The sequence below is a fragment of the Ambystoma mexicanum genome, chromosome 7q (genome assembly GCF_040938575.1).
Source record: "Ambystoma mexicanum isolate Mex_15411 chromosome 7q, UKY_AmexF1_1, whole genome shotgun sequence".
Taxonomy (NCBI): Eukaryota; Metazoa; Chordata; class Amphibia; order Caudata; family Ambystomatidae; genus Ambystoma; species Ambystoma mexicanum.
The window spans coordinates 712,856,420-712,879,329 of record NC_090941.1 but is presented as its reverse complement, the minus strand read 5'-3'; the positions used below and the strand labels follow the sequence as shown (position 1 = coordinate 712,879,329).

General features: G+C 46.1%; 1 protein-coding gene across 1 annotated transcript in view; it reads right to left on the bottom strand.

Annotated features, from left to right (window-relative positions):
* CRYL1 (crystallin lambda 1) overlaps window positions 1-22,910 on the bottom strand; it is a 713,614-nt gene that overhangs the window by 583,733 nt on the left and 106,971 nt on the right. Inside the window, exon 2 of the mRNA XM_069640696.1 lies at window positions 16,815-16,922. Coding sequence (XP_069496797.1) covers window positions 16,815-16,922 — 108 coding nt within the window. The remainder of the gene's footprint in view (window positions 1-16,814; window positions 16,923-22,910) is intronic.

Sequence of the window (22,910 nt, the reverse complement as noted above, 5' to 3'; positions counted from 1 at the left end):
TCGAGAATTCGTGACTCACCCGCTTGGGCCGGCGATCCTTCACACTGTTGGCTAGCCCTCGTCCCTGACTGGCTGCTTCTAGCGGCGAGAGGTGCCCTCTGTCCCGATCCCCGCCTCTGCGCCAATCGCGGTGTATAGGCCGCGCGGGTGCGCAACCCGGCCCGAGCCGATGGTGCTCCCAGAGCCCTTGACCGCGCCTCTGCCCCGAGGAGGGCGTCACCGCTATATTTCTTCCCGGTCGGCTCCGGCGGGTCGCGCCCCCCGAGCCCTGGGTCTGCTCTTCTGTGGCGGGGGGTGCTGCCCCGTCCTTGCCTCCGCCTGGCTCGAGCTTACGATGCTCCCCGAGCCACCGTTCCTCCACCAGGGCGGGTAGATCCTCCCCCGGGTTCTGCTTCTGCGGGATGCGTCGCTGGTCACCGCCGGCGCTCCGGGTCCGTAAACCGTCTCCGACGGCAAATGTGTCGGTGGGGGAGGCGGACTTCCGCCTGGTTCGAGCGGCGCCTTCCGAAGATGTGCCGGGTGAAGTTCTCAGCGGTAGGCCTCCCGCGTCTTAATGTGTCCGCCCACGGTGTGATGCGCCTGGGGGGGGCCTGCGAGGGGGGCCGCTCGGCTCCTGCCTCGATGAGGGCCCTGCGAGTGCAGTAGGGGGCCAAACTCGAACCTCATGTGAGTCGGATGCTTCCAGCTGCTACTGTGGCGCGGGAGGGGAGATGGAGCTCAGCTCACACACGTCCTCCCTCCACGGCGGCCATCTTGAAGACCAACTTTATTTTTGTTAATAATCAAGTATAGCCGGTCCTGACATTAGATATAAAGCCCACTAATGCCAGCGATCATGCGATGTTAATCACTAAACTGCATGAAATGAACCTAGTTTCAAGAACCTTCCCAAGAGATAAACTTGAGGTTAACTCAGGGGGAAATCATCTGCGAAGGACATCTAGAACGATGGGTAATTATAACGTCCTTGTGAGAAGCCAACTGGTGGCTGGGGAGGGCACTAGGGTCCAGGATATTATAACCGAAGTGCTTCGCAGAGTTACAATTGATGTTGTTTGTGGGTAAATTCCACTATCCGGAAATTGGGAAAAAAAAATGAAGTGTCATTGGGAGAACTGAAGGAAATGATAGCCTCTATCAGGAATAATTTTAAATCATGGCTCTGTAACCATAGGGCCTCTTGTGATGAGGGGTGGAAATACCTGAACAAATTAATTAGAACAAACAATGCAATCAAATTTTGGCATTGGTTGGGGAATGCGCATGGCTTGCCCAAGGGCCCGAGGGAAATGGTCACGGTATCATAATCAAGCTGCATAAAGTACATTAAAAAGGTCTTTTCAGGGCACACAAATTCCACCGCAGATAGGTAGAACGTCCATTCATCACCTTTTTTTTTTTTCACAGCATTTTTTGCTGCAGATGTTTTACGGCAAAAACCCATCAAAAAATATGGGGGGTGGGTAGAGGCATATAAGGTTTTGGGGTATTTCGGGACTAGATTCTAAATGGGTGGGAAGGGAGGTTTGGGGGGTAACACCCCCAACAAAAAACAAAAAAAATTCAATGAGTTTTTGCGGCAACAAATGCTGCGAAATAAAAACAGGCAATGGAATGACATGGAACTCTCAGAAAGCCTGCCTGATGTTAAACACCATGGTGGGAGAATATATTAAAACAGTTGATTTGGTAGTAAAAATTAAACAACTAAAATCGTTGAGTGCTACCGGCCCGGATGGTCTTACCAACTTGATACTAAAAGACAACCCCGAATTCTGGGCAAGCACGCTGAAACAAATGTTTACACGGGTATGTCAAACGGGCTTGTACCTGAGAATCGTAGAAAAGTGCCATATAAATTCCAGTTTTTTTTAAGAAAGGACATAGGAAATGGCTGGAAAATTATAGACTTCTAGCGATGCTGGATTGTAGTGGGAAAGTATTTGCTAATATCTTATTGGCACTCTCAGCAGGGGCCCACTTCTAAGGCCCCTGTCTGCTTCCGTAACACTAATTGGGGTCCTCCCTGCATCTTAACCACAATGATGCTGCCACCTCACTCCTCTAAGAAATCCGGACTGCCTTGACATTGTCACCTCCAGACCTATGGGTTAGTTCCCTGCTTCTGGACTCACTCCTTCAACCTTTGACTATCACTGTTCTTTCTGCTTTTTACTCCCATGTTGTCATCCTGATGCACAGTGCTTCTTAAAACACTTTGCTAATATCTGAATCCCTGATTGGAAAGCCACATCTTGCTGTTTTTGGCTTTTTGCTAAAAAGTCACATCTTGCTGCCCATTGCTAAATTCTCTGTATTTTGCTTGGATACTGTTGCTTCTCTGTAACTTGCCAGCCCAGTGACCTCACCACTCTCTTTCGTCCCACACCTACCTGTTTTAGCCCCCCAATTTCTGCATCCTCTCCTCGCTTCCACACCTATGGCGCTTTCTGTTTCTCCTATCTTTTCCAACTGCTTCTCAATTGACTAGCCTTCCCTTTTCACTAAGTCTGGTAGGAATAAGTTCAAAAAGGATATCTTGGCCTCTACCCCTGGTCTTCCTATCTCCAACACCTATTCCAATACTTCCTCCAGACAGACCCTCACCGACATCCTCTTTGTCATTCCTTTGCCAGATCTGTGGATCTTCATATGATCTCTGTGCTCTGTCCCATCTCCTCCTCTCCCATTGATGGAGGCACTCGCTGGGAAGTTCTCATTGCTTCCTTAGACTCCTCTCAAGTCATCATTAATATCTACCTTAATGGCACTGTCATGGTCCAAGGCCCTCAGGCCAATTTCCTCCTCTTTGATAGCAGCTTCCCTCACCTCATCAATTTCCTCTCATCTCCCGCTGTCCCCTCCTCTCACCCCTTGGCTACCTTGCCCTCGCTCTCCACCTCCGCCACTCCTAGGGATCTAGGGATCTTCCTCCTCCCCAGGGCATACCTCCGATATGTACCCCTCCCCCAGAAGGTCTTTAAGGCTGGCAACCTTCTTCATATTTCCACTTTCAACTCTTGCTCTGCTGTCAAACACTCCTCTGACATCTGCCACCTCCTTGAAGAACTAGACCTTGATGTCCTTGGTCTGAGAATTGGTTCACGGCCAGCTTTGACACTCTCCTCCTGATGGCTACAAGATCCTCGCCGCACCCAGATCCTCCTGGTCCAGTGGGGTAGTCCCTTTTTTCCACTCTCTCACTCCCTACCTTCCTCCCTCCATCCCTCCCTTCCTCCCCTCCATCCCTCCCTCCTGGTCAAATCACCTCATTTCTCTGAGTGAGTGGACCTCTCCTCCTCCCTCCAGACCCCTACTCCTCCCCCTCCTCAGTGACCACCTCTGTACTCTTCTGTGATCTCTGCAACTCCCTCTCCATCCTCCCCTCTGGCCCGACTCACTCCGCAGGGCACAACACTCAATGTCTTGATCTCCTCTGACGCCCCCCCCTCCATCCCTCTGACCACTTCTCTCCTGGAGCGATCATTCCCTCCTCTCATGTCTCACTCTCCCCCCCCCCCAAGCCTACCCCAACACTGCCACCTAACTTCTCAGACATTCGACCCATGAAGCAGGTGTCAGTTGAGGCTTTCGCCACCACCTTCTCTCTGCCCCCTCCACCTCTGGCTGTCTCACATCCCGACACAGCCCAGTCTCTGCTCTACTCTTCAATTTCTACCGCCTGCTTCAAAGGCAATACCGACTCTGTCCTCACCAAGAAGTGAGTCCACATCAAGCTTGTGTCTCTGCGGCATCTAACAACTCAGCCAAACTCTTTAAAATCTGCAAGAAGCTGGCCAACCCTGCTGCAGTCTCTACCCCTCCTGTTGCCTCCCAGGCTCTTTGCAATGCCCTTGCTTCTCACTTTATCTCAAAAACCCAGGACATCCTGTCCACCCTCTCCACCCCTCCCCCTCCTCTCCATCTGTGCTTGCTGACCCTCCTTCAGTTACCCCCACCCCCACCCCCACCCCCACCCCCTTTCTCCTCTTTTCTCCTCTGATGTGGTCGCGAGACAAGTCCGATCTATGAAAGCCTGGTCAAAACAGGTTCATCCCTGTTCCTCTAAAACCATCATGGACCACATTGACACCCTCACCCCTGCCCCTGCTGATTTTTGCAACCACTCCTTTGCCTCAGGATCCTTCCACTCCTCTCCCCTGCCCTCCTCTCCCCTTCTCTCCCCTCCCCTTCCCTTCCCTCCCCTCCGAAGCACTCCCTTGTTCATCCTCTTCTCAAGAAACCCACAGCTGATCCTTCTTGTCCGGCTAACTTCGCCCAATTTCCATTACTCCCTTTCTGGGCAAACTCCTGGAAAAGCTGGCCATCTCTCAGCTTAACCTTAATTCCAATTCTGTTGGCTGTCTCCATGACCACCAGTCTTGCTTCAGAGTTGCCTGAAGCACGGAAACTGCTCTCCTGAACATCCGTGAAGATCTGCTCTCTAACCTTGACTCCAACATTCCCCTCTGTCCTCATCCTACGCGATCTCTCTTCTGCCTTTGACACGGTCAACCATACCATCCTGCTCAACCATCTCCATGATAACCTGGGTAGTATCACTGATCAGGCTCTGACTTGGCTGACCGCTTTCCTCTCTGATCAACCATCCCAGGTCCAACTTGGGTCCTTCCTATCATCTATCTTCCTCTCTACCTGTGGTGTTCCTCAGGGGGTCTAACCTCGCGCCCTGGCTTTTCAACCAACACCTGGCAACTCTCACCCACTGCATTGCCATTTTCTGCTCAAATTTCCAGTGCTACGCTGATGACACTCAACTCATTTTCAGTCTGCCCTTGGCCACCTCTCCCATCTCGGATTGCCTAACTGCCATTCAAGATTGGTGTGCCGCCAATGATCTTTGTCTGAATGCCAGTATGCCGGAGATCCTCCTCATCGGACAACTTCACCATCCTTTCCCCTCCCTCTGGCTGGCCTCCCTGGGCCCTCCTGCTGCCCCCACCTGCGAGGCTAAGAACCTCAGAGTCATCTTTGACTCCACACTTACCTTCTCCACCCACATCTCTGATGTCTCTAAAAAGTCAAACTTCCTACTGCAACTCCTCAGAGGTAACTCTGCCTTTCCTCTCCTTCCCCCAGAAGCTCATGGTCTCCCAAGCTCTGGCTCTCTCTATGTTGGACAATTGTAGTAGCCTCTTTCTAAATCTACCTGCCTCCACTTTCCGCCCTCTGCAACTAATCCAACAGGACTTCAAGACTTGTCCTTGGCATCAAGCCGTGGGAACATATCTCTCCAGCTCTGAAATCTCCCCATTGGCTTCCGGTGGATGCAAGGATTAAATTCAAAACCCTCTGCATTGTCCACAAGGATTTCTGGGGCCTGGGTCCAAAATACCTTCAGCTATCCCTTTCGCAAATACCTCCCCCCTCGAGCTCTTCACTCCTCTATCTCTAACTCCCTCAGGGTCAGCCGTTTTTCAAAGAAACGAGCTGGGGGTAGATCTGTTTTCAGGTGGGGCCTCCCCTCTGGAACAGCCTCCCTGCCACTCTAAAACTTGAGAACCATCTTTGGTTCCGGAAGCACCTCAAGACCTTCCTCTTTGCTGCTGCCTTCGCTCCCCCTCTCCCCTGCTGATCTGTTCACTCTTGGCACTGTGCACCTGGCCACCCTCTGTCCCCCGGGCCCAGGATCCTGCTCACCCTGCCACCCTCCTGCACTGCCTCCTGGCCACCCCTTGCACTGCGGTCTGTATCTGTACCCATACATTCCCCCACCCCTTTTTCTTCCTGCACTTATCAGACCTACCCTGTCTGCTGCCTTAAACCCAGCACTTGCCACTTGATGGCTGCACTAGCACCGTTTGTTGCCTTCATTATTTATTATTGTTCATCTGTTTCTCCTTTGGTCCGCACTTTCCACTTCTCCCCCTTTCCATGCACTTTTCCCCTCACCCTCTCCCATGCAGTTGCACGTTCTCAATGTCACTGGGCCTAGTAAGATCGTTGTTTTGTTCTCCCCTGCTCCCCTCCCTTGCCTTTGTCGCGCTCTGAAACACTTGTGTACAAGCGCGATAGAAATAAAATATCAATATTAACAGAGTGGTGTAACGCTCACCTGGTATCCACAGGCACATCACTCAGCCTGTTCTGACCTCTTACGACCTTGAACCCTTCCCTGGAGTCTACTCGACTGGAGACTGGGCCTGAAACACAGGATTGGTAGAGTTTAACTCCCTATTGTCTCTGTATGCTTGAACCCCTTCTTCCCCGGGGTCCAACCCTCCCCTTTGATCCACAGCTCACCTTGTTTTCTTGGAAAGTGTGCTCTCCGTCCTGCTTTCAGTGCAGGGGCACGTTAATTGATGCAAGCTCGTTGCTGTCTAGTTGCTTCACTGGCAAGAGTCCAACAGGTAAGTATAACGAGTCTTTTGAACAGTTCTCTAACTTTGTTCCTTTCCTTCCTTAGATGATGGCCGGCTCCGGGGATGGCGGCGTGCTGCTGAGATGAGTAGTGCTGAAGGTGAGTGAGAGCGCGATGCGCGATGCGACCCTTTCGTATTTGAATTGAACGGAGTTCTTTTTCTGCGTCTTTTAGGTGCCGCGACGTTTTCAGTGTGGATGCCGGTTATGAAGAAGAAATGCGGTGAGTAAGCGCGGTATGCGGCGCCTCTAGATGTTTCCACGCTAACCTGGAGTGTGTTTTCCCTCGTGCAGATGGATGAGAAGTTCCGGAGACAGAGTTCCCCCAGAGCAGATGGGATTCAGGTAAGCGTTAGAAGCTCGTACAGTCTTTAAAAATAAGCGAAGATTTGCTGAATGCTTACTAATGCCTTTTTTCTGTTCTTTTCCCTTTAACTTAGGAAGCAGCGTGCTGGGATGGGAATGACACTGCCAAAGATGCCCACAGAACAGAAGGAGCGATGAATGATGGGCATAAGCGCTGCAAGGTAAGGCTGTTCCTAACAGTGTTCTTGTTCTTGGAGGAGCTGAGCGCAGAAGAAAGATGCAGGCCTACTGGAGACCGATCCGAACATGACGAGTGTCACGCTGCAGGTGCATAAAACACAAAGCATGTTTCTCAGCCTGGGCGTGGCTTAAATAGTCTCTGGGTATCCCAGGTGTCTCTGGGCTGAACCACACCCAAAAGACTAGACTGCACATGCAGTCTGGGAACCGAAATATGTGGGGGCATCCTTCTTGTCCCCATCATTGCACTACAAGTCCAATCCCCAATGTTATCCTATGGGAGTGAGTGAGTCTGGTGCCACAAGCACCAAGTCGGACTCCAAGTGGGTCTTTGGAGGGATGGAGAGGCCCTTGAGTGCCATGTAGCTGATTGTGGCCTGGCTCCAGCCTGACATCTTGGAGGGCTGGGTACATGAGGAGCAGGAATCATGACAAGTGGCTAGCCAAAAAGGAATACTTACCTACCACCAACGGGGTTCAGAAAGGGGTGTTCGACAACTCATCGAATCTGGATCCTGTTGACATTAATCTCCGACTTAGAAGTTAAACCGGGGATGGCTCTATTTGCTTGTTTTGTGGACTTTATGTCCGCTTTTCATAACGTTGACAGAGGGCAATACTAGAGGAGTGGAAAATAGATCCTTCACTGCTGTATTTTATAAAAGCCCTGAACAGAGATACAGTAGTCAAAATTAGATTATCACAGGATGGGGAACTATCTGAGACCATCCCAACGTGGAAGGGATTGAAACAAGAGTGTGCATTAGCCCCCTTGTTCTTTAACATCTATCTATCCCTGCTGGCTAAAAGGTTGGGGGGGCTGGGAGGGAGAGTACTTAATTTCCCACCCCAATATGGGAACAAGGGCCTGGTATGTTTATCCTATGCCGATGATTGTGATACTGGAAATGCATCGGAGGGACAGGGCCTCCGTATACTTCTCCTTTACTGCTTTATATCGTGTGTTCTGTCGTGTTTTCCGTGCAGGAGTTCATGTGGGACTCCTGGCGGTGCAGCTCTCTCTCTTTTGGTTTGGTGAACTGACCCGTGGGATAACCTTATGACACCCATGGGTGGGGGTACAACCCTGTGCCCCTAGTGTATGTTTTTGGGCACCTCTGGGTGGCCCACAGAGCAGGGTATGGGCTGGTGGCAGCTCCATGCTGAACTTGACAGGTGCGCGGAGTATCCTCCATTTTGGGATACCCCAGCCCTGCCATTGGGGTCAGTTGATTCCTGATGGAAAACAAGATGGCCCCTGTGGCCTCTTGCTTTCTATTACCCATTACCTTGTTTTCCCAAAGTCCTGGGAAGCCCTGACTCTGTCCCTTCCCCCTGACTGGCTGTTGGGTGGAAATGCCATATATGGTGTTGTTGTGAAGGCCCGGCCAGACTAGCTGGAGCCTTCCCGGTGATGTATGTTGTGGGTACCTCCTGTGGGTGGGACCTGGGTGAATAGAGTGTGTGACAAATATGCATTCTGTGTTGTGGGTGTCTAGTATCTGGTGGTTGACACAATGACTGAGACAACCCTGCCAGAAACCGGTATGAATGCAGCTTGGTGTTGAATGGCTCGGTACTTGTCCCAATACACATAATTTGTTGTGAGTGTCTGGGGAGAAGTGAATGGCCTGAATACCACATGTGCCTGATTGGCTGCCTGCCTGCATGAATGCCCGTAGTCGTGATTGGATGCTCGAGTGTGACTCAGCGGAAAGAATGGGAGATCAACAGTATATCTGGGGACCTATCACTGCTAGAAATCGTGTTCAGAAGCTGAAGTCCACTACGACGAGTAGCTGGAGTAACTGACGCTTGACCTTGAAGCCCTGCTGGACGAGAAGAATTGCTGTTGCTCTCCTTCGCAATCTGAAAGCTGCTGTGTTTCCAAGGACTGACCCAGAGAGGACCTGGTAAGGCGCCCTCTTCCCGAGCTACGAGGAACCATCGTGCACCAGATGATCTTTGCCAAAGCTCCCTGGTAGACAGACCTTCGACAGGCTGCCGACCCGATATGGGGACTGCTGCAGAACTCCAAGGAAAAGCACTCGGACTGTTGTCCACCACTGTTGACGAATGCCGTCACCGACCGAAGCTGCCATGCTCCCGTTTGCCTAAGAACTTCAATTGATCATCGGATGCTCTCGTCTGCATCGTCACCCGCTGGAGAAGGCCTGACCGTCGACGCGCCGAGGAACATCCACTGGTGGGTTTCCCGCCACCTAAAGACCACAGAGACGCCGACGACTTGACGCCCTTGCTGGGCCACAGTTCTTCATCATCTCTTTGCGGTCCAGAACTATCGTCACCGAGGTGCCTCGCAGGCCTCTTCCTTGCAGGACGCCAACGCTCTGTCGTCGACGAGCACCGCTAGGGACGAAGCTGTCACTTCCCTGCCGTAGTTCAACCTGTACGTTCGTCGACCCGTGACTCCCGCCTTAAAGGGAGGGCACTCAAGAAGGGCCGTCAATTCCCCGACACCGAACGCCAAGTTCCCCGACACCTCTCGACGATCCGTGGCTCCTGCCTGAAAGGTAGTCACTCAAGAAGGATCGGTCGACGCATCGTCGGAGAACTCTACTCCACCAGGTACATTGGGGGGGGGGGGGTAAAACCTTAATAGGAAGAAGTAAGACTATTGAACATTTGGACTGGGCTTGTGCTATATATCTTTATTTACAGGTTGCCCAGGTGGGGGGGGATCTCCACTCAGAACTGTGCCTCGTGGTAGGGGTCAGTATTCTGCCTACTGTTGCAACCATGTTGCGTTCCTTCCTATCTCTATTGCTGGTTTCCTCGTTATTAATCTGTGTGACATTTTAACCGTACAGTGGATGCACTTTCATGAGATTCAATAACATTAGTGGTACCACTTTAGAATTGTATATATTTATCATTGACTTACGAGTACAAAGTGCGTTATTGTGATCGTGTACATACCTTTGAATATTAATTATATAAAGACTGTGTTTTCAGTAATACAGTGTGTGGACATTCTGTACTTAAGAACCAGCCCGCATCACCTCCTGAGAAGCTAGGCCTCGATTGCTCGTCCATTGCTACCTTATGGAGAATCTTGGCTGGGGTCTTCTGTGCCTCTCCTCTACCATATAGAGAGCAGAAGTACAGACACCCCCTACCAGTCTTTACAACAATGTTGTGGACCTAGATAGGACAAAAGTGGGCCTGCAACGCTGCCTACAGGCTTTGGCCACGTTTTCTTCTGAATTGGCCTTGAAGCCCAATATTACTAAAACTAAAATCATGATATTTGGGAGAACGGTTCCTATGAACAAAGCCAATCAGTGGTTGGGAGGAGAGCGATTGGAAACCACTGATGACTATCGCTTTTTGGGAATTACTATTAGGCCAAAGTTTTCAGCAGCTGCCATCTTGGAAGATGTAACCCAAAAATCTTTGAAGAAATGGGTAGTTATAAGGAAGGCGAAAGATAGCAGAAGGAAGATGCCTTGAAGCTAAAATACTGGCATACAAGGTATGAATAGTACCTACGATTATGTACGCCCTAGAAGTCTTGCCATGGAAGTGGGTAAAAACAGTGGGTAAATTAGAGGGGGAAGATACTCCGTTCCATGTTAAACCTTCCTCCAGGTGATTAGATTAGAATTGAGACTCTCCTTGCTGGGCATGGTCTGCTCAGTAGCATCCTGTAACCTCTGGGCAAAGATAAAGTACTAACTGGCAGGCCCAGATAGCTTACTCTCGCTCATGCTCCAGCATGCGTGTAGATACGAGACAAGCATATGGTTCAATGACTTAGATACCAGAGTGAAAAATTACACGGTCAACATTGGGATTACTCAAATCCCAGAGACATGGCTGGAATATAACTTGGCAATGATCCCTGCAAAGGCTATGGCCTATGACAAAGCTATGGCCCTAAAACTTCTTGGTACCTTAAAAATGTTCTGTGAATATGTGAGACAATTATTTGATATAGCCAGCCCCAAGCCTCATTTGATAAAGAAACGTTACCCTGCAATGGTTAGGTTCATGCTCTAGATTAGACTTCAGAAAATACAGGAGCATGGAGAGGTATTCCATGTCACAAAAGGTTATGCAGACACTATGGAAGAACAAGAGAGTCTGCAAGACATGTGTTCGTCCAATGTGAAATGTTAGAAACCCTATATGTGCGGGCGTATGAGAAGTATAAAGAACTGGCCTCCGACGTATTTTGGAGTTGTTTGTTTGGAGCCGATTCATCAGTCTCATCAACAGCAGCAATGTATGTATGCGAAGAAGCTTGCAAAGAAATCATGCTTACTATTGCAGATAGCCTATAAGGCAGATTTTATATGGTGTTTTTATATGATGCAATTGTATGAACTGTTTATATGAATCATTTTAAAACTTTTATAAGAGTATAAATGTAAAAGTCTTTTTGTATAGGTTAGTGCGAAAAGGTTGCTAGTCATCCATATCGCACTTTAAATAAATAAAAAAAAAATTATGTAGGTACAAGAGAAGCAAAGGAATGAAGCAAAGTATGGAGGCACTGTTAAATCCTACCTGGATTAGGGGATTTGAGCACTTCTGGGGATGATGCCACTGATGGAGGGCCCCAGAGCCATGAATAGGCCTTTGCAGAAGGAGGCTGGTTCGAGGAGGCTCAAAAGGCCCTGAGCACGGAACAGAGCACACACTTGTCACACTCTGTGTGGGCTGGGAGGCCAGCTTCTCTTCCTGGTTGGTTACTGCATTCTCGGAGTTCTTCACTTTCACTGGGGACGCTTCCATCAGTGTTGGTGTAAATTATTCTAGGTGGCCCATGAACTGGTCATTGCCAACACAGAGTCTTGTGATTCAGCTGCAAGTGAGGGCTTCCTCTGTGTTTAGGAGGACGTGGCCCATGCTCACCAGAAGCTTTAAGTGGGGGGGGGGAGTAGTTCGGAGTAACTGACATGGAATCCCTTATGGGTATGGTCATGATGCCTTCTTTGGACATTGGTTGTGGGTTGAAAGGTGGAACTTCCCTTCCGGTCTTGCTCAATTCAGTAAAACAAAGTCCCTTCTATGTATGCTATGGTTTTTGGCCTTCCTTCGCTGGCTCTGCCTCATTTCCCTCACTGCATTGAGCATCATACTTAGCAGGGGCCAAGTTGTGAGCTCTGTATGGTCCTCCCATCAAGAGGTTAGCAAGAACAACACCTGTGACTGAGGCGTTGTTGCAGTATTCCCTCAGGAAGTGGAAGATAGCCTTCACCAGTCCCTGTGGCTAAGTGAAGCATCTTATTCAGTGTGTGCATACACCGCTCCACATCCCCATTCACTTGCAGCCAGCACAGGATGATCCTGTGGTGTACTATCCCAAGGTGGTCCAGAAGAGTTTTCAATTTGCTCCCCTTGAAGTGGGTCCCACTGTCACATTTGACAGACACCTGAAAGATGTCCGTGCCAGAAATCTTTTTGCAATTGGGTGTGACTGAGGCAGCTAACGAGTACACCATAATTTCGAACTCCAGGTAATCTGAGAACTCATCTATGACCATATGAAAAACCAGAGGGTGTTCACAACCTTGTCCCCGGTGATCCCTTACTCAGATGGCCAGGGAAAGGCCATTGCGTTTGGATCCAGACCCTGGGGGTGGACAATTGAGGGAGGATCACATAGTAGGGGACCTCGAGGAGAAGCACCCAAAGGCGAGACATGGTATCCCCTTTTCCACAACCCACCTAACCCCTATGATCGTGTATTTTAGGGAAGCTACAACTCACATTATTTCTCCCCACTTTGTTTTTACAAAAGTAATACACCAAGGAACAGGAGGAATGATGTCAGAAGGATTACCTGCCCCGACTATGGGTCCCATTTCTACCTTCTTAGAGCTCCATCAGGGTTGCCTTTTTTCCCACTTTTCGATCTATAACTGATTCCTTAAGTGAACACTGGGTACAGGGAGGTTTGGCAGGATCATACGGCTTCAAGGACTCATCAACTGCATATTATGCTCAAAAGGCATGGTTTCTTTAGTGCACTGTGTGAGGGACCCGATTTATGGGATGGACCCTATTATGTCGTTCACCGATGCCTTTATTTAAATAACAGGGAAGGGAAAAATACCTCACACCCCAACTCTAAGGGGTTTCCCTTCCTCAACAAAACGAACTAGTGGACCTGTCTTTGTCAGGATGTCCAAAATAATACGTCCACTGCCCTGTGTCCAGAAATGTATTCTAACCCTCACACTCCAGTACCACCAAGATCACTCCAAGGTAAAATAATATGTACTTTGGGCTGTTTCTCCACAACCTACTTATGTTCTTTAACCCGTCACTAGTATTCTGAATTATGCCAAGGGGACAATTCCCATCCCTGGTCTTTGTTCCTCCTAGTGATTAGTTCCAAATGCCAAGGTGGACAATCCACTTCCCCTAGTCTTGGCTTTCTTCCAGTCCTTAGTTTTGTTGGTTAAGCAATCTCCACACCAACTGTTCCCTAGACGGACAGGCTTAGCCTGCTTTGTTCCCACGTATGCTCAACAGCTATTCCCCAAAGTGACTGGGACACTGAGGAGTAACCCTCCTAATGATTTCACGCAATTTCCATCATTGCCCGTATCCCCTTATTCATAACTGCCAGCAACTACATTCACTTTCCTCTGCCTTGTATCCATTTCTCCATTTATTTATTAATTCTGCTCAATGGCCTACCCTTGGGACCCTTTTGTTTGAAATCTTTGAGCTCTTTGGGGCACTGGTAAGCCTTCTCAGGCCGATTCCATCTTTTCCTGGCGCCATCTACACCAGCCTACGAAGTCCTAATGCTGCAGGCTCCGTCTCCAATTTTCTATGAGGTCCGCGGGTCACCTATAGCTTGCGGGCTGAGAGGCACTGCGTGCTGATAGGCACACTGTTTTCCCAGCTATTGGGGATGGCGTCGTGAAGAATAGAAAATCACTTCTGGATGTTGTTTCCACCTTTTCTGATGGCGCCGACTGTTTTCACGTGCTGGCAGTCTGCCTCGCCCACAGGTACTGTGTTGGTTTACCTTTGCAGCGTTTGGTTACAGCTCACCACACAGCACCCAATGAAGCCTTTCTTGTATCAGTTTTCCGTGTCCTCCTACTGTGGTTTTGTTGAGCTTGTTTGGCAGGCGTCAACCTGAAACCTCTGGTGCTCTTCCTTCACTCTGCCTGGTATTTGCCTGCTTCCACCACATTCATAGCTACTTTTCCTCTTTATGTCCTCTCTACTACTAATCTTGAATCCATCTTTACTGCTGCTACTGCATCTGCTCCCACAACAAACACCCTTTTGATGTAGTCCCTCTTCACTTTTATTGCAAACCTTATCTGACATAGAAACAGGACTGTTTTGGATATTTGGCCCTTCTTTCCTCAATACCTGGCCTCATCATCACAGTACTTCTAATAGGGGGTGGGAAAAGTACATGTAGCCATAGGGAATCTCTGAATTGAATTCCGGTGTTTCTCGGAAACCTTCAGGATTCCTCTTGGTTTTGGTATGGGAGGGACATATTTACCTCATAGGGACGAGACCCTCTGATTAGTCACAACTGCTTGAGTCAAATACAGGAGAGTTGACAATTATTGGCAGGTTAATTTTAAGAAAGTACACAACAGGGTTTAAATGGTTTTCATCAAATCTTTTTCCAAAAGGTTTGCAGCACATCATACATTAGGCTTATTGTTTTGCAAAGTAATTCTAGATAGGAACATTTGTAAACTATCCTGCACCAGCAAGATTAAGAGTAATTATTGAAGGGTATGGGGGCATGATCAGGTATTGCAATAGAACAAAACACCCCTACAACACTAAGGAGTTCTGGGTTTCAAAAAGGTACTCTACCCATGGCTTAAGTACTATTTCATTCTCCTGGACTTTAGTGCTCTAAACCAACATTAGCTAGTAACTGCTGACACATAAACCAAAACACGGTCTCAAACTTTGATTTTTTTTTATACAGCAAATTTCACTTGGAGCATGTTTCTTTGCTAAAAATGTAAATCACATAGTAAAATTCATAATCACATACATCAATTGATTTAATTCTTCACAGGTTAGTATACATTACTGACATGTTTCTTGTACCAATGGTCAACCAAAAACGAGAATTACAATAATTTGAAGTGTTCAATTCATTTCCAAACGTCTTCAATCAGATCCTCAAAAAAGGAAATCTCAATATTTTTCCCTCCAGGTTCTTACAATCATGGACAGTGTATTTCAGTGTAAACATTCCACTCACATACGATCTTATGGTCCACAGTGCCTCAACACTGTTCTTTGCCTCAATTTCATCCCTGCCTATCTCAAGCTCTGTGGGATACCTAATGTCCGTTATTCCAATGTGTTTTTACCAAAAGATGTTCGAAAAAGTGTTGTGTCGACGCACTGCTTTTCGGCCTATAAATCAGAGGGTAAACACCATCCCGGGTAGGTTTCCCTCATCATTTCCAAAAGGCTTTCGTCAGGACAGAAATGTATTATTGTGTCAAAGATCCTCAATGTTATAACCCCAAAATTAATTCAGACATTCTTGTTCAGTATGCAAAACAGGGACAGAGGTCTCATTAAAGCCACTTTGTCAGACAGCTGTGGCTACGTCAAGCTTCCAAGCGCTATAGGCATCTGTTTAATATCCATTTGCTGCATGGCAATCTCAAGGGCAGAGCGCTGATGTATCTGGGTGCACTCTGGCACCGGCACGTGTTTTCTTGTGTTGGCTGTATTTTCAGCCTGATTTCTTTGGATACAACTCTGATGCGATCAGAGAATCCCTGATCGCGTCAGAGTTTTATGCAAAGAAAGATTGATAGAAGATTGAGGATCTTTGACAACAATTAATTTCTGTCCTGACGAAGGCCTGTCGAAAATCACAAGGGAACCCTACCCGGGGTGGGGTTTACCCTCTATTTATAGGCTGAAACACAGTGAATTGATAAAACTTTTTCAAACATTCTTTGGTAAAAACACATTGCAGGGAAGAAATTGAGGCAAAGGACAGGGCGAGGCACTGTGGCCCATAACATCGTACACCAGCGGAATGTTCACACTGAAATACACTGTCCATGATTGCAATAACCTGGAGGGGAAAATATTGAGATTTCCTTTGCCCTGTTTTTGAGGCTCCGATTGAAGATGTTCGGAAACTAATTGAACCCTTGTAATTATCGTTTTTTGGTTAACAACTGAACCATTGGTACAAGAAACATGCCAGTAAGGTAAATCAATTGATGTATGCAATTTACGTTTTTAGCAAAGAAACATGCATACAAGAGGCGTTTATGAAATGAATAAAAAAAGGTGAAATTTGCTGTATAAAAACATCAAGTTTTGAGGCCGTTTTTTGGTCTGTTGATGTGTGTCAGCAGTTACTAGCTAATGTTGGTCTAGAGCACTACAGAACAGGAGAAGGAGGTAGTCTGATTCTTGCATACGATATTGAGATTACCCTGCTATATCACAGACCACCCCCCTCCCCCGATAACAAAAATGAAGGGTTTGACCTATTGAACACTAGGTACTATTTGGTCACAATTCCCAAGTAACTTGCAAAATATTCCCAACGGATATGTAGGAGCTTCCGTATCCAATACAGGAAAGCACTTGCGATCTATCCATGTAGGATTTCTGCAACCAAGAAATTAGAGGAACCTATTTTGTGCAACCAAAAGAGTGCATATCTGCTCTCAGATCCTAGATTGTTGCCAGATGCAATTCCATCCATCCATCCATCCATCCATCCATCCATCCGCAGAGCAACCACATTTTCACAAAAGACTCATTCTGTTTACTAACACGTCCATTTAACTCATTTCGACAATACCAGCTGGAAAAGCATTAAGATGATTAGTGTGGACATTGGCTTTATGAGACATGTCACTTTCTGAAAGGCATACCTTATATCTCCCAGGGAACTTGTAACTTGCTGCTGTACAATGTCATAGATCTTCACTTTGTAGCCAGCACTGGCAAAGACCATTGCCCAGCTGCGACCAATCAGGCCACTAGAGGAAATAAAAATAGTTTGACCAGAAAAATGAATTTGACCTCAATAAGAAGTTACATTCCAACAAACAATGGGTTGACTGTTCGTATTAATTAATTCAAAACAAAAGCATTGCAATTACTGAAAAACGCTGGAGCAATTTTTAGTCCTTTGGCTAAGTGGACTTTGCTAATTCTTAGAACGATCAGTGTCGGGGCTCCAAATCTCACCGGATCACACATCCATCCCAGACCACTTATTCTACTAAGACTTGTAGCAACACAGATCCTGATTATTGCTTCAATCCCCTCACGCTGCCATTAGTCTGCATACACAATTACCAAACAGTTCCATGTTTAGATTTGAAAGTGATCATATCATCCACCATCCTGTATAGTACAACTCAATAAAATACTCTGGACGTTCTATCCAGGTCTTTACCATTTGGCAAGGTTCACATACTCTAAAAGACTTTCTTGGGATATCTTAACGTGATAGAGGAACACACGCAGTTCACCTTTAGTAGTATTGGTAATTCAGTTGTTAATTATTTGGATGCTAATGACATGCCAGTTTCATCTAATTTCCTCACCAACATGTTTCACAAGCCCACAGTTAGAAAGAACTTACTACCCAATACACTGAAGAGCATTCCATACAGTCAGTTGTTAAGGATTAAAAGTCTGGCCAGTAACTGTTATCAATGCAGTGATGCAAACATTTGTTGAAAGAGGATACTCCACAGAGGAGTTGAGTGAAGCAGGAATGAAAGTGGAAACTAAGTCGAGGGAGTCTCTAATTAGTGGCAAAGAGCTGAGGCAACAGCTGCCACTAGTTGTGTATCTAAATACTATATACAAAGCCCTACAATTAAGAAAGGCTTTCTGAAAAATTGGGATATTTTACCATGGGACAGTAAAACAGCTAATCTTTGTGACCCCCACCGGTATTCGCATACAAGAGTAAAAACGTGAAAAACCTTTTGGTCTGTACAAACCCAGGTAGGAATATTAGAACTGGACTAAAAAGGAATGGTACTTAACCTTGATTACACTGAATATTGTAATGATACAACTCAAGGGAATGTACCATTTTATCCCACCACAGGGTACAAATGCCATCCAGGCATTTTGCCTCCTGCGATACTAAAAATGGAATTTATTCGCTGGATGCCCATGTGGTATTTATTATGTGTGACAAATATCTAGAAAAGTGAAAACTCGAAATGAGCAACGTTCAAACTTCAGAACCAACAGTCCTAATTGATCAGTGGCTTGACAATTCTTAGAAAATACACCCAAAAAAAAACAGATGCCACTGCAAATTTTCAAGTAATCAATACAAAGAATTATTGAGACCAGTAAAAAATTGAAACAGTGCAATGCCTATTGAATGTATAGGCTTAATTAGTTGTACCTAATCCAATGAATGAAGAGCTGACATCATTCGGTTTTCTGTGAACAGACCACATGATCACTTCTAAGTAAAGTACATTTGGAACAAAAGATGGCTTTCTACAATGTTTCTCTACATGTTCTATAAGGCAGAATTATAACTTTCTTCATAAGAATTCAAAGAATATTATGCGATTCATGCTTAAATTATAATAGATCGGTGTGACGCACGAGAATGACACAGGCTGTACTGTATGCTCCACACATTGTAAAAGTATTAGTTGTAGAGCTTGGGATAACAGTTACATATATGAATTAAGAACTGGCCAATAGTCCTCCAACATGTTAGTTCCACTGAATTACCAGAACTCTTTCTAGTAATTAAAGTCATGTAAATTGTTTAGGATTTTCTTGTCTCATCTAGGATTTCGTTTGAATGTCCTTCCACCAGTGTATCTACGATGCTTTATGTATTTATATATATATATATTTCTATGTTATGAATATGGTTGATGTATTTCCCTTTTGTTTTATTAATGGTTTACCTTACCGTTTTGTTATCTTTGACTGTCTCCTGTGGCATTGTGGACATGATGAGGTCATCACACAACAGCGATGCTGTATCGCCAGGTATTTATGAGCAACACGCTACTTGTTGGCGTTTCTCATTCGAAATACCGGGTGGCCTTAATGGGAGTTTTATGCTTTTAGCAGTGATAAGTGATCTCAATTGAACCTTTCAAGACAACTTTGGATTGGTCTTTGATGAGCTCTGATTTTTGAACTTTTGATTCATCTTTTTTTTTGCAATCAGTTAGTTTCTAGCTTTGGGTAATCATTAGCTTGCATACATATTCCAATGCATATAAAAAAAAAAAGGTACCCCATTATCCTTTTTCTTCATATAAGAACAATACACAGATTTTGAGCCTTCTGCACGTTTTACAGAGTGAGATTCTTTCTACACTCCAAGCGACCCTGAAAGGGATGGAGAAACGGGTAATCACACTGGAGGGAGAGCAGACAAAGGGGACATTATGTGGGGCTGAAGTGTTATGGGAGCACATCCTGCGACAAGCAGCACAAGAATGCCTGGGAAAATATGACTATGTCCACTATACAGCAAAGATTCGTGGGGGATGGAGACAAGGCGGGGTGTCTTTTAGCCTGGCTTCTCAAGATGAAAATCTCACAGGGACTTATTACCAAAATAGAATCCAAAGATGGTAACTTTGTTACAATGGAGGAGGGTAGAAATAAGGTATTTCAAGGCTACTACAACAATTTGTACAAAAATGGTGGCCCTGTGAAGCTGATTTTGCGGATGAGGTGCTGAACAGGCTTCTCTATCCAAGTTGAGTGAGGAAGCGGCAAAAAATGGTGAGCACAAGTTAGTTATAGGATTCCCTTGGGAATGGGAAAACACCAGGAGGAGATTACCTCAAGGCAGAATTTTACAAAAGGTATTTAGATATACTGGTTCCCAAGTTACGACAGCTCTATGACTTTGCTTTATGTAAAGGGTGCCTTCCGAGGTCCACGAAGGAGTCCATTAAAGTAGTGATATAGAAGCCAGCAAAGGAGTTATGATGATGCGAGTCATACCATCCGATCTCATTATTAAACACACACTAAAATGGGGGGTAAAGTTATTGCCAACAGGTTACTGAAGGAGATTTCTCACCCGATTCACCATGATCAGTGTGGCCTCACGTTGGGGAGAAACACCTATGAATTTACAGAAGCTTCAACATATTAGAGAGGGAACAGGATACAGAGGCGGAACTAGCCATGGTGTTCCTAGATGCAGTCAAGGCATTTGACTCGGTAGAGTGAGATTGTCTTTTCTGTTTCTTGGAACAGAATGGGGTGGGCTTGAACATAAGGTGGATTTGATTATTATACTGTGATCTTTTGGCGAGGGTGAAGACAAGCAGGGAGGTTTCACCGGGATGGCACTTGGGAAGGGGCACACAACAAGGTTGTCCTCCATCTCCTATCCTGTTTGCCTTAGCATTGGATCCTTTATCGGACATATTTCGGCAGCAACTTTGGGATGCAGGCATACTAATGGACGGTCAACCACATTTGATTTCTCTGTACGTACAGAATTACGTTTATGCTGAAAGTAATGCACTACCACGGAAAACGGACTGGATTTTGGATCAAGAAGGGGAAGTCGATCGTTTCCCGCTGGGCAAACTCAGAGCGAACGTTACAGAAATGTCACGGAGATGGGAAATGGACTCCTTCAAATACTGATTCACCACACTGCAGCAGATATGTTCCAATATAATTTGGTCTGGGCACTAACTAGCCTGGAGGATAGAATGGTGTTTTGGAAGAGAGACTTCCCCTGTCCCTTATGGGTAATATAGTGATGTGTAAAATGGTAGTCCTACCCAGACTACTATACTTGTTTGCCAACATCCCACCAGTGATCAAAGTGAGTGGGAACTGTCGGGAGCGATGTTCCAATACTTTTTTTCTGTTTACCATTCCTCTACTTTTTACAACCATACTGACCATTCTATATAGAGGATTTGCCCATTCATGTCCCTCTGCAAGTGTAAAGTTTGTTATAGGAGCCTTAGTTACTAGTCACTTAGACTATTGGAATGCGCTGGCTGCAACACTTGTCACATGTTGCACTGTGCTTCCACCTAGCCTCTCCCCTGCTGAGACCACAGTTCCACTACTTTTTTCGGTACACTTCTACCACTGCATCCCACACATGATGACTACCCTTTAAGATTCCCGATAGTAAATATACAGGAATTCCTGTGGGCTCGAGAACGGCACAGGGTAGCACTCAGTACATCATGCAGGAAAACGTGTCAAGATGGGGGACTCGCCCTTCCTGACTTAAGAGTTATATATCTTAGCATCCCAATTACAACATCCTACTAGGTGGGACACCAGAGATGCAGGAACCAACAGATTACCAATAGGGGAACCCGAGAGAGACAACACAGGGATGGCACTACTTTGGAGAAAGACAGGAAGATCAGATACATTCTGTACAACTCAGGTGTTTCGACAAGTGTGGAATAGGAAGGGTGCCAAATTGTGAATAGGCAAGGGCTACAACCCTGAAATACCCCTAAGGGTGGATGCTAGGGTAGTTTTTGGCATGTTGTCACAGTAGGGATTCCCCGCCCAGATTTATCCAAGGTACCAAAGTATAAGAACCCCTGAGGGAGAGAGCAGCTATCTGAGTCCTGTAGCCTGCTCCAGTGTGAGGTTTTCACCAGTGAGTGTACAGAGCTGGAAAAGCTCCATCGATGTTCAGTGTGAGCAGCGCAGGCTGACAGGAGCTCCCAAACATTGAAGGAGTCCAGCAGAACGAAGAAGCAGCACCGGCGAGTCAGAAGGAGATGTCAGGACATAACAGTGAGTTGGCCTGATGCAGGTGATTCCGGGGTGCTCCGAAAGAGACCATTGTCCAATAACCAATGTGTTGAATACCAACCATTTTAAATTAAATGAACTGTGTGCAACCCTGCTATTAAGAGATGTCGAATAGGGGAATATTGTAACCTGCATTGCCGAAGCCAAAAACAGGCGAAAATCAAGCAAAGTGAATACAACTTGCCAAAAGGAGAATATCCAATAAGGGGACATTGTTACCTGCATTGCCAAAGCCAAAAGAAAGCCAAGTGTGACACCAAGGCAATTTGAATATAACAGCCGCAGAACAGGATACCTCAAAGGAGGAAGTTGTAAACCATATTGTCAGCAGCTAAAAGGTTGTGTAAATAGAAATCAGAGTCTGCAGGAGAAAAGCCCCCCTTGTAAAAAGGATCAAGGGGAGATAACTAACCTGCATTGCCTATGGCAAACCGATTAATGTGAGAATCGTTGTCCTTCTGCACAGTATAACTGTGGAAGAAGCTATAAGCCAATTGTGTTGAAAGTCAAAAGACTAGCCCGAGAAGCAGTTGTTGATTCAACTTTCCCCATTGAAGATTTAAGTGTGGAAAGTTTGGAACAAGTCTTATTACAGACTACAAGTTGTAGTAGTAAGACTTTTATCCTGGCAGGCGAGTGGACTAGGAAGTAGATAACTTGAAATACTGTAAATGTGGTAGAAGGTTGTAGTGGAAAAGAAGTGACAATTATACTACCATGTTTTGACAAACTATTGTATAACAATCCTGACTAAAGTATGTCTTTTGAATGATCCATCCTGACTTCGGTGTTGCTTATGAAGGAGAAACACGATGTGATAAAAAGTGATTGGCCCTCACAGAAAATAACATTTACATTGACTTCTGACTTGATGTGTGAAGAGAAGGTTGTGGAAACTTTAACAATTGTTTTAAGTGTGAGAAACCCTTGCAACCAAGATAGTCACTTTTGCCAAGTAAAGTACAGATTGAATGAAAAGAACTTTATATTCTACCTGGAGTGGAACTTGGCTAGTGAAAAGAACTTTCCTGAAATTGAACTTTGGTTTGTAACATCCTGAGTTAGTCCAGGGGAAGGGGATGCAACCCAGGTCATAAGTATTCCCGTTTATAACCTTTGTGTTTGAATTGATCTTTTGCGAAGCTTAAACCACCAAACAATTCCAGTTTGATTATATTCTATGTACTAGTGTGAGGGGCAGA